Raw genomic sequence first — 13212 nt, forward strand, 5'->3', positions numbered from 1 at the left:
TTGTTCTGCATGAAAATCCCAGTAGATCAGCAATTTTAGCAAATATAGAAGAGCCTAAAGTTGAAGTCAGAATTATTAGCCCCCCCTTTGAATTTGTTCTTTTTTAAAAAATCTTTCCCAAATTATGTATAACAGAGCAAGGAAATTTTCACAATATGTCTGATAATATTTTTTCTTCTGGAGAAAGTCTTATTTGTTTTATTTCAGCTAGAATAAAAGCAGTTTTTAATTTTTTAAGAACCATTTTAAGGTCAAAATTATTAGCCCCTTTAAGCTATATTTTTTCCGATAGTCTACAGAACAAACCATCATTATACAATAACTTGCCTAATTACCCTAACCCACCTACTTAACCTAATTAACCTAGTTAAGCCTTTAAATGTCACTTTAAGCTGTATAGAAGTGTCTTGAAAAATATCTAGTCAAATATTATTCACTGTCATCATGGCAAAGAGAAAACAAATCAGTTAATAGAAAGGAGTTATGAAAACTATTAGGTTTAGAAATGTGTTGAAAAAAATCTCTCCATTAAACAGAAATTGGGAGAAAAAATAAGCAGGGGGACTAATAATTCAGGGGGGCTAATAATTATGACTTCAACTGTATATGGACTGTTGACGTGAAGCTGTTTTTTCAATGTTGCAAATGATAAAAATTAATATAACTAATATTATCATAATTTAAGATGCAATAAATGATTAAACATTTCTTTGCCTTAAGTGGACGTCTTGTTATAATAAATGCTGTGCTGTAAATGTATATTTATATATTTTTTTATATTTAATATATTTTTAAAAAATAAATATATATTTTGTGAATTAAAATGAAAATTGTAAAAAAATCATTCAGTAATACCCCAGGCCTAATTTTTCAAGTAACTATTTCAGAAAATGTCATTTGTTTTTGAAAAAAAAAATAATAATAAATAATCCATGTATTTGTAAAAACAACTTGATATATGTTGTCATTGAAAACCATGTCATCTGTGTGACTACAGTATATGTGTAATTTTAAACCTGGCAATTCCATGAAAAACATTAATTGATTGAAAGACCTGTGAAGTGCATGATGAGAACGTTATTAAGAAGGGTTTTGTTAATTTTTTTAACAAGGACACATTTAAGGTACAGTTCACTAAAAATGTTTTAAAAATGAAACTGAAAGAATTGATAAAAGTTTGTGCATAAATATGTCTATTATTTCATCAAAAATTGTGTTTTGCAAAAAAAAAGTATTTACCTGCAGTCTTGATTGGCTGATTACATGCTTATGTAAACCAGGTACACCTAATAAAACAACCTGTGTGTGCGTGTGCATGCGTGTGACATTTATGAAATTACAATCAGAACAGTTTATATCAGGGGTGCCCAAACTCCATCCTGGAGGGCAGGTGTGCCAACCCCAGTTAAATACACCTGATCCAACTAATCAAGCTCATTCTAGGTATACTGGAAACTTCCAGGCACGTGTGTTGAAGGAAGTTGAAGCTAAACCATGCAGGACACCGGCCCTCCAGGACAGAGTTTGGAAATCCCTGGTCTATATGAATTTCTTTATTGTTTATAATGAAAATCTATCCTACTTCTCCTTGAAAAGGAAGTTTAGTTTATTTTCTTTAATGTCAACAATTTACTCAGATTAAAGTCTTCTAATTGATTGCAGTTGGCCAGAGCAGAGCAATGCAAGAGGAAGAAAACTGAAGCCATTCACCTGAGACTAGTGCTGGCAAGTGGCATATTACAAGCTAATGCATAATTAGACAGGTGCAAAGTGAGGTCAGTCTTCTGAGGTCATCTTTATTGATGCTGCGCCATCTAGTGGCTAGAACTGCAGAACTGCATCCAAACTGTGACAGCGACATAGAATTTGAAACTGGGAAAGGAAAAGCTTATTATTAAAGAGAGGTATAGTCCACATCATAAATATGCATTAAACAAACAAAAAAAAAAATCCTGTACTGCAATTTACGAACACTGATAATGGTTTGAAAACCATGTTATGCTTATATATTGTTTGGGTTGATTTGTGAGGGAATAAGGGTTTTTTGTTCGGTGAACCCTTGCAAGTTTGACAGTATTACAAATATCAACAGTGGAGTACTTTGTGGTAAAGTACAGTATTTGAGGTTCAAAGTAGACATCGTTCACAGGCAGCAAGTGAAGACGATATACCACTTTGCATTATGCTAATTTTTACCCAGGTTTGTGCATGAAGTCTCCAGGCCTTCATTTATGTAAATCTACAGCATGTACACACTGTCTTTGTTCTTAGATTTTTTAGAACCTCTAAAATAATGCAGCTACATTTAATTTCAATCCTCTAGTCAATTTTGCATGAAGAAACAACCTCATTTTCATCACAAACTCTGTGAATGTGCAAGCTTTCCCTCATCAGTATTTCATCACTCATTTTTGATTAATGTAAAATATATATTTTTTAACACTAAAAGTACCTGCATAACTATAAAATGTTTTTAGCAAGTCAGTATTCGCAAATGTTAAAGCAGCAGATGAGTGCGTGTGTTGGAGTGAGCACAAAATGGTTTTATAGCTGGCGGGTCAAAATTGTTGCAGTCTAAATGTGTACAGCCTTCATTATTTTTTTTCTTCTTCTAATATTGGGGTAATTTTAGAAAAGTCATCGAACACTGTTTAGATTTGTACTGCTGTTAAATGGGTGCCCAGGTCATTTTTGAACAAGTAAACAGGAGGGTTAACTAGCTAGGTATAAACCCACTATTGAATTTCAGTTACAGGCACAGGTTCATACTGTGTAGTGTGGATAAAATAAGTATTAAACACGACACCATTTTTCTCAGAAAACAAGATGCTGTTGACTTGAAACTTAAACCACATGATGATAACAACCAAAGTAAGAAACAAATTAGTTCACAAAATAAGTTATGTGTAATAAAATTCAATGGAAGGGAAAACATGTTAAACACATGAAGACAGGCATTTGTAAAAAGGCACGTAAAGCTGAAGGCACGCAGCTGAAATCTCTCAATAGGTAGAAAGCAGCCCTGCCCCTCATCAGTGTAAATGAATTTTTGCTGCTTCAGTCCCCATACCTTCATTGCCAGAGGAATGAAGATGAAGGGTCGACTTTTCAGCATGACAATGATTGAAATTAAAGCTGCTAAAAATGATACAGCATGAATCCAGTACAAAATAAGCATTAAAGATACCGGGTTAGAGAGCCCAGTGAGTCAATGTGCATAAAAGTAAAGTAGATTTTCTTTTTAACCTAGATTTTTCAACTAGTTTTTCTTTAAAATATACATTTAGTATTGAGCCAACTGGAGTCTTTTTAGTGACATAACTTTTCTTCTGTATCTGAATAGTGCCGATGTGTTAGTGATGTCAGAATGGGAACAACCTAATTCAACTCAAACTCAAGTCTGATTTATATAGCACAAAATCATAAGCACTAGGGGATAATTGTATTTTTTTTTTTTACATTTTTCACTTTATCTTTAAGATCTTTTAAGCCACTGTGTCAAAATTTTATTCAGAGGAATCTGTTATGAAATGGCATATGTTGTATTTTTGCAGCATGAACAGAAAATGCAGGGTTTATTGTTTTAAACATTCATTCATACATTTTCTTTATGGCTTAGTCCCTTTATTAATCAAGGGTCACCACAGCGGAATGAACCGCCAACTTGCCCTTCCAGCCCCAACCCAACACTGGGAAACATCCATACACACTCACACACTACAGCCAATTTAGCTTACTCAATTCACCTGTACCGCATGTCTTTGGACTGTGGGGGAAACCGGAGTACCCGGAGCAAACCCACGCAAACACAGGGAGAACATGCAAACTCCACACAGAAATGCCAACTTACCAAGTCAGGGCTCGAACCAGTGACCTTCTTGCTGTGAGGCGATCGTGCTACCCACTGCGCCACCGTGACGCCCTTGTTCTAAACAGAAGAAGTAAATTTTACAGTTCACACCATAGTCCAAGTTATAACACACCCTGGGGTGAGATCTCATAAAATAATAATAACAAAAAATAAGGATTTGAAAAGCTTTTTCAACACTGAGCTTTCAGTATTATTTGTATGTCTCTGTGATACAAATCTGAACAAAATGTGCCAATGTGCATCAACTTAAACAATTAAAGGAATATTTGTGTATGCAAGCTTTCTGAGCCCACAGAGAACAGGTCAAGCACTGACCCCAAACCTATTTGGCTTTGAGGTCTTACTCTTCCAAGACCTACAGACATAATGAAACTATATCATATAAATAGTTAAATTTGCTTGGACTTGACAGCAACATTTTGCTGATGTTATAACTAAGAGTTTTGTTGTTACAATATATATATATATATATATATATATATATATATATGTATATGTGTGTGTGTGTGTGTGTGTGTGTGTGTAAGCAGATTCCTCTGAATAAAAACACAGTGGCTTAAAAGATCTCAAAGATAAAGGGAAAAATGTAAAATAAATAAATAAATAAATAAATTTTACATTCATCCCCAAGCGCTTAAACTTTTCCATGAGGATGAAAATTAGCCGACTTTACTCCTCAAGGTCAAACAATAATCCGTGGAATTGTAGCTGAAGCGAGTTTGTGGCTTGCAGGTGGGTTACACTCTGCCATGTTTTCCATGCCTTCTCCAACATTTCTTTGGGACAATAACCACTGGCCAGTGATGAGGAAAAACTGGAATGTCTTTCACAATGCTCCTCTATGTGTTGTTGCTCTGAATTTCTTTCCTTGCTCTGGACATTCTATGCAACAGTTGCAGATGTCCAAAAGTGACTGACGAATCTGTGGCGATGAAGCCGAGGTGACTGATGAATTAGGCAAAGACTCAGCAGAGTTAAAGAGAAAAAGAGCACATAAAATTATCCAAATACAGGACATAGACTACTAAGGAGCTTTAGAGAGTGTGGCACACTCACAGGTGCCACGTTTAATCATCATGTTTCACTAAAATCTGTGCCCACAACCACTGAACAATCTGCCCAAACAATTTCTTCAGTTTTTGACCAATCCCAGTTTTGCATCCAGCTCTTCTATATACTGTAGCTTTAACATGCGAATGCAGCAATCCTCGTCCAACTCAAGTCGCAAAATATCTGTCAAAGATTCTATATTATTATTTCAATGTGTATATGAGAGAGACTATTAAAATTGTGCAGCACAGCCATGGGCAGGCAACTCTTAATAATAGATAAAACTATGTTTAGAAGCAGATTAAGAAGCAGTTAAGAATAGGACTAGTATTGACACATGGGTAATGTTTAGTGTCATTTCTAATATTATGACCAGGGTCCATATCTGAACCAGAAATACAGGCAGGATGAAAGCTACAGTCAGCGTCTGGATAAGGACCAGACCTATCATGTCCAGAGCAGGGGCTAATGTCAGATCAAGAAGAACAAATTAAGTTGCATCTCTGCCTCCTTAATAGATTGATTGAATGAATGGAGAGACTGACCTGTTTAGACTAGCATAGTGGTCCCAATGACATTCAGTAATGTGGCATAGCAATGGTAGACATTTACTTAAGTGGCCAGATGGTCATATTAAAATAGTCGCTTCTATACCAAACTGTAGATTGAATATTTTGGATGCTCTTTGAAGTGTTAAATGGTCACCACATGTAGGCATATTCTTCTCGCTTTGATTGCAATCACTCCATGATTCATCCACAATATTAGAAAGGTGTGTTCCACCTGATGCATATGTGTGTTAAAGTTAGAAGAGAAAGAGATTTCTTGTCTTAAACATACTGCTGATTGGAAAATTTCCATAGTAGCAATTTGACCAGCCACAGCAGCAAATTGGCAGTTACAATATGTGTCAGGATATAGAAGAATTCTTAAAGAAAATACAATGAAACACATGGCTTTAAATGTATGGGCGTGAATGGCATGAATAAACTACATTGTTGCAATGTAACTTTTGTTTCTTTATTATATTGATGGCTACTATATTATAAACTTTGTTTCAAATTATGTCCTGCATCACCATATGAACTGTGACTACACAGTGTTTTCATAATCTTATAAATTTCTCATACAATAACCTGTTACATTATGTATAATCCATTTTTGATAATAATTTATGTAATTAATTAAATCACCAATGGACACCGATATCACCTAGATCTGTGAGATGTGTCATTCACAAGCAAACTTTCCATTACTTTTTAGATTTTGCCTTCCTCATCCAAATAGCTCTTATTTTGTCAATTTTGGAGGCCTTATAAGTGATCTATTCAACACGCATGGATACCATTCAATAACTGCTTGGATCTACCATTGGTGAGCTATCCCATCTGAACTTGATGACCTCTCTCACACCAAACGGCTTTCTCATCAGCTTGGATGTGTTCTCTTAGCCAGGGGTGGAGTGGGACAAAATATCATGCCGGAAAATTCCATATCCACCCAGGCCGTCTTTAGTTATCACTTTAAACTATCACTGGCTAAGGGTTTGACAAATGTATAAACCGCGACTCTTCACAATATGCCAACCACTTCCTCTTGTATACCGTCTTTGCTAAAGAAGATGGAAAGGGCTTCTTTTGGCCTTCGTTGTGAATGGTAGTAGAAAAAGGGGTCTAGATCCTTAGGCTGGGGCCATGCAAAATAATTCTAAATACGTTACCTTTTCTTGTCTTTTCATGTCCTCCTTTTCCCTAATATCATTCTGCCGCTCCCTTCTACCAGCATCCTCAAAATCAGATTAATTCTGATTACAAAAAAACACAGCATTAGAAAAGAAGTAGCTGGCAGCTGTTGTCAGGATTGCGTTCAATTGAGAATTGTGCACTAGGTCACATTTAAATTGAAAAATAAAATATCAAAATAAACAGGCAAAACATATCTTGCAAAAATTAGAGGCATTTATTTAGTCAGAGGCCTAAATGGCACCACTTGGGTGTATCTGCATAATTCTAACAACCCCATATTTTTTGATTCACAATTATCTAATTAATTAATATAATTTTAATCGTACACAACAGCAGCTTAAAAAGATAAAAACCTATTAAAACTATTTTTGTGTCAAATAGATTATTCTAAGAACACAGAATAAGTTTGAGTTCAGCAAAATGAAATAAAATTACATATATAAAAACATACATTTACATCTACCAGTCAAAAGTTTGGAATCAGTTTTGATTAATCTTTTAAAAGAAGGCAGTTCTGCTCAACAAGGCTGCATTTATTTTTTTAATTTTAATAACAGTTTAAATAACTGTTTTTTAATTGAACGTAGTTTTCAAATTTAATGAATTCATGTGATTCAAAGCTGAATTGTTTATTATAATGAGTTGCTTTTCTATTAGGATGTTCTTACTGGTACAAACTCACTAATAATGAGTCTTACAATTATCAGTGCTGAAAAGAAAACATGTCTTGTTTCATAGTATCATGGAAACTGTGATACTATTTACTTTTGGGATTCTTTGATAACAAAAAGCTGAAAATAATAGCTTTTATTTCCAGTCTTTTTTCCCTTTCACTCTTGAACAATTTATTGTGGTGAATAAGGGTAAACACACATTTAATTTTTATATTAAATGAATGCAAAGCCACAAGTTTATTATAAACCAGATCTTACTGATTACAATCTTTTGACTGGTAGTGCACGTTTCACAACAGAAATGTACACAGAAAACCTCATCTTAAGCTTGCACTTCAACATAAACATGTTTTTTTTTTTCATGATGCAGATGTACTGTCCGAAATGTTGACTACATGTACATTCCCTGAATAACATTCTCCAGCAGACGGGTAGTGCAAAAGTTAAGAGGGTTTTGCCTGAACACAATCTTCACCAGCCGTTAAGCAGTGCATGCATGTGACTCATCACTTTCTCTCTTTTTCTAATTCTCAGTAATACTTGCTGCACAAGGCCTTGTGCTACTTCTCAAATTCTCACAAATGGCCAATTGTTCCCATGCATGATGTTTATTTGTGGGTTTGTTTGTGTGTGTGAGACAGAACAAGGGAGTGTGTATGTAAGTTTCAAAAAATTGTCATGTCGAAAGTGCCTGACTACACAAATATATTATTTTAGAACTGACATTACTTACATTAGTCCTTTTTTAACAATATAATGAAAATTTAAATATTTAAGCATTGCTTAAAACTTTTTTTAATGGAGGAATTTCAACTGTGCTATTGAACATTAAAAAAATGCTCATACCTATTTACTGGATTTGTGAAGTTCACTTTGCACAGGATATCTTTTATAGTTAAACTATACTATTTCTACATGTTGTTAAATATCTATTCATCAAACCTGAGTAAAATAATTCATTTTGAAATGTTGCTTCTATGGCATATCAATTTAATTTTCTATTGTTAACACTTTGCCAACTGTTTTATTTTTTTTATTATTTTATTTTATTAGTTTGTTTATTATGATTATTATATTTACTGTGAGAAGAAATTAATATTCTAGTATCTATTATCCATACACATGAACCAATATTAACATGTTAACATTTAAACATGCATCTACATAAGTTAGAAAATTGAATACAAAAGCACATTGTTCTTCATTTTAAATGGGTGCAACTCAGAGTGTGACATTTTTATTTTAGGTATATGATCTACAGGGCCACAGGACCCTTTATCTTTTTACTTATTTTACAAGTCTTGGAGAGGCAACACACTCACTGCTAAAATTAAAAACTATTTGCTACAATGTTGAATATCTTGTTTCTGGATATATGCAATAGTTTAGCTACTGTACAGTCATGTGATGGGGGAAATAGCATTACAAAACTGCAAATCGTGCGATGTTTGGTCAAAATGATGGCGATTCGCGTCCTTTCTACCGTGCAGAAAAGCAGATTGAGTTCATCTACAATCAAAAACACAACAACCATTACGAAAACATATTAATATACCACGAATGTATGTGCTTTTTTGTTATAATTTATGCGGACCAAAAATAGAGTTTAAGCGCCCCACACTGCATGACTAAATAGTGCACTTAAATGTAGCCTAGTCAAACTTGATCTCTAAATCCTCGTCAATTAATTGCTGAGTGGGACATAGGCCTATAACGTCGCGTCTCAATCAAAATCTATAAAATATTTTTAGTCTGGAAAAACAAAAAAACGATTTTTCCTGGTAGCCAATTCCCGAAGAGTAGCCTAGCTTCTCCATGCCACAAAACTCGATTATGTTAACAGAATTAGGCTATGCTTATGAGCCCGAAAAAAGAAAGATACTTCTTGCGATCTATATGCGGGCGAATACCAGTTACATTAGCCATAAAACATAAGTAGAATCTAATTTCTGTTCCTCTGCAGCCTACTCTCCCCTACTGTGCCGTAAACTCCGAGTCTTCCTGATTCAGCTGTTGTGCGCAGGCGCAATATAGACAGCACTGCACCACGGTTTGCTGTGACGTTCATAACAGAGACAAGTCCGAACAAATATCTCGCTACGAAAAATAGTTTTTAGACACAGCACTTTGATAAACGAGCCAGTTTCGCTTATTTACGCATCATATGGGAACCTGTTATTCATGGAGACCTATAAAAATAAAATACAGCGTTGAACTGATTATTTTCGCAGTATCATCATCATTGGTTTTACCTGTAAAGGCGAATTAATTTCGAAGATCGATAAAGATGATGAACATCGAGGATGAACTGACCACAGCAGCTGCCACCGGAAACTTTTCTCATGTTCATTTTTTACTTTCTAACGGAGTGAATGCCAATGTGGTTAACAAATTTAGAAGAACGCCTATACAGGTAGGTTTAGACGCGCTTTAAGAATAAACAAAGGAAATAAACAAATGCAAACATATAAATAAGATTAATTGCAAATATGGAATATCAAATTAATAGCATACAATGCAAAGACTTTTTCTGTATTAAAGGTTATATTATTATTTTACAAATTTAGGCTGTAAGCTCTTTTCGTATTTTTCACACCCGTTTAATTATATGGGATTTACTTTTCTTTTTTTATTATTATTTCTGTACTTATTTGACTAATTTTAGCATGTTTTAAGTTCCTTAACTTATTAGGCTACTAAAACTGACTGAAACATTTGCCAAAAGCCTGTTTAGCCTGTGTAATGCTAAAGATCTAATTCTAACTTTTAGAAATGTCATTAATTTTAACATTATAATTTTAACTTTATACATTCCTAGAAATTAGTCCAAAGAAATTAAGAAAGGGCGTTTAGGCTATGTATTGTCGAAGTTTACTGAAAAAACTGAAAAAACAAATTGAATTTAATAATGTTCAACTTAATTTGTTTGTTTAAATTCAGCCCAAATAAATTGTTTACAACCACTTAACGTAAAAAAAATTGGGTAAATCCAAGGAATCATCTTTGAATATTTTTTTTTCAGTGTTCGAAATATTCAAAGAAAACTAAAATCTTGTTTTACTTGTTGAAGACGAAAGTAATTTAAGGTAATATAATAGTGACTGTATATGAAAACCAAATGCTTACAATTATAAATCAGATAGATAGATAGATAGATAGATAGATAGATAGATAGATAGATAGATAGATAGATAGATAGATATATTAAGGCCTAAATAAATAACAATAAATAAATAGGTAAATAAGACCATTTTTATAGTTCTTAATTCAATTTAAAATACACTATAAACTATTAAATCATATCTGCGACAAGAGAGGCACACTGTTGTCTACCAACTTGCTATTTCATTCCTGAAAGCTTCTTTGTTGCAGCATCGATGGTTTTAAGAAGAACCTTTTGCATCAATGGAGCAGAATGTTGTTTATAGTGGAAAATGTGCCTTTAAACTATTAAAATGTTCATTACATTTTTTTGACAAAAATAGCTTCTTTTAAAAAGCTTTTCTAAAAGTGTTTCTTTGCCGAACCGAAGGGCATCACTGCGAAAACCCTTGTTTCTTCTTATTAGCATCTTTGTTTTTACGAATGTACGCTTAATATTTTTACATTTATTTGTACATTTCGTAGCTATTAAACAAAAAAGAATTAGCCACCACTGGCAGTCAGACTAATGGAGTAAATATTTAATACCACACGTATTTTTGTTTGTTTTTATAATCTTATAGGCATATTTTTATATTATTCGGTTCGTTATTTGAAGTTTTTATGTAATTTCTACAATGTCTAATGGTTTTACGGCTCACGTCATGCTCTCGGTTAAAGGACATCAAAAGCCGAAGTTGTAGCATTCAATAAAGCGCGTATAGAGATCTTTTAGCACATGTTGAACAGCATACATTCAGAAATGGTAAAAGATTAGGCTTTTGTCATACTTCTGACGGGCATGAATTGCCTCAGAAAAATGTCAATTAATCGAAAGATGTTTAAGAAAATCATAAATGTGAATAAAGCATATTTATAGCATACATTTCGTTTAAAATGATTATAGAAAACTTAATAATGAATCATATGAAAAATAAGGACTATCTACAACACAATTCGTTGCATTAAGTTGTTTAACTGTTCGTAAATAATTTATGGATTCTAAAAGAGGAATGCATTATGCACGGCAATGTTCAGTGGCCCAGCATGTGCACTGCTTTCGTTCATATTTAACGAAAAATAATCTCTTTTCAGTATTTCAAATGATGGCAGTTCAGTTATTTTTTAAAGACACTTCTTTACAGTGGCATCATGACGTTACTGGCGTTTTTTATTTCTCATGAGAAGGAATTTTGCCCTCTCTAGGTGATGATGATGGGTAACACACCTTTGGCTCTTCTGCTGCTGGAACAAGGAGCGGATCCTAATGTGCCTGACCCCGAGACAGGGAGCACACCTCTGCACGACGCTGCCAGAACCGGATTTATTGACACCGTGCGGCTTTTAATCCGCTTCGGCGCCGATCCCAATGCAAGAGATCACAGCGATTTACGACCAGTGGATGTGGCACAACAGACTGGCAACGTGGATGTGGTTGAATTGCTCAATCGTGTTTAAAATGTTTAGCCTCACTATAGCCTATTTATATAGGCTACTTTAGGTGGTAAATTTAATTAATGCACTTAAGTACTTACAATTTAAATAGCACGTGGTCATGCATGCGGTTTGGAAATTCTAATCATTTGAAATTTTAATTCTGTATATTTTAAGTTTATTTATTATTATTTATTAGTCTAGTCGATAGGAACTTCAATAAAAGGCTACGGACACAAACCACGTTATGCTCATGTTAGCCTATATCGTTCACATAATAAAAAGCATTATGTCCAAAGATAAATAAATGAATAACATATCCACCTATTTGTTTTTAACTTGAACAGCATGTTGACAAACATTGCTAAATAGATTCAAATGTCGCACAACGCAATGACATCCAATGTTATTTTCGGCTACTTTCGGTTAAATTGTTTTCGTTTAGTTCATATTATACGACTAATAAAATTGCAACTCTCCATTTATACCAAGGCATAATTTAAATACTTTTATTCTACAACTGAAACTGTGTGGGTCAACCTGACCAAAGAAACATTTAACTTGTGAGGGATTTTTGTTAGCCTTTATTCATAACTGTATTTAGTGTTCGATTGATAATTGTTCTTTCTGGCTACTCAAAAATCCGGTGCAAACTAAATCCATATGTTAATTAAGAGTTTAACCTAAAAACCTATATATATTAGAAAACGAGGCGCTTTATTTTACACGGATAACTCGTTTAACTAAGTGCAGAAATGTAAGTGTGTATTAAAATATCTCTTTTTTTTTAGAAAGACGGAGGGGAAAAACAGAAAGATTAAACGTCAGATAAGGCGTCGATGTGAAAGTGAATGGTGTGGATAGAAGGAAACGAAGCTGGTAATGCTTGTCAAAAAAAAATCACTACTGCATTTTTTTGTCCCCCTCACAATTGTATCTAAGTTTTTTACAAATACGCACTTTGTTCTTCATAAAACTAGAAAAACAAATGTGTTGCTGACTGAGCTATAGGTATCTGCTAACTAAAATATAGTGCAATGAATAATATCCCACACAAACTGCATAGGGAAAACAGCATTCGTTTATTTATAGGTATGACAGCCATTTATTAACCAAAATACTTGTATTTATATTCAAGCTATTTAAGCCATGCGTATATTTGTCTAATAATGCTACTGCTGCTGTAAAAGGCACTAACAACAATTGTAATTATCACAAGATGTGTTTTCCCTCCACCAATGCGTCCATGCATGTCTATCTGGTTGTTTTTGTTTGTTTTATAACTGCACAGCCATTT

At 33.8% G+C, this 13212-nt stretch overlaps 1 protein-coding gene across 1 annotated transcript; it reads left to right on the forward strand.

The window, feature by feature from the left end:
• The first annotated feature begins 9384 nt into the window (after positions 1-9384).
• Positions 9385-13145, forward strand: cdkn2a/b (cyclin-dependent kinase inhibitor 2A/B (p15, inhibits CDK4)). Its single transcript, XM_056459291.1, has 2 exons — positions 9385-9753; positions 11688-13145. Exons 1-2 carry the CDS (start codon positions 9628-9630, stop codon positions 11937-11939), a joined length of 378 nt encoding a protein of 125 aa, XP_056315266.1. The 5' UTR covers positions 9385-9627; the 3' UTR covers positions 11940-13145.
• Positions 13146-13212: the final 67 nt, after the last annotated feature.

The sequence above is a fragment of the Danio aesculapii genome, chromosome 1 (assembly GCF_903798145.1).
Source record: "Danio aesculapii chromosome 1, fDanAes4.1, whole genome shotgun sequence".
Classification (NCBI taxonomy): domain Eukaryota; kingdom Metazoa; phylum Chordata; class Actinopteri; order Cypriniformes; family Danionidae; genus Danio; species Danio aesculapii.

Excerpts from the sequence above, each read along its gene's own strand:
- cdkn2a/b (XM_056459291.1), top strand. The coding sequence starts at position 9,628 with ATGATGAACATCGAGGATGAACTGACCACAGCAGCTGCCACCGGAAAC. Across the intron at positions 9,754-11,687 it reads TTAGAAGAACGCCTATACAG|GTGATGATGATGGGTAACAC; the intron begins GTAGGTTTAGAC and ends TGCCCTCTCTAG.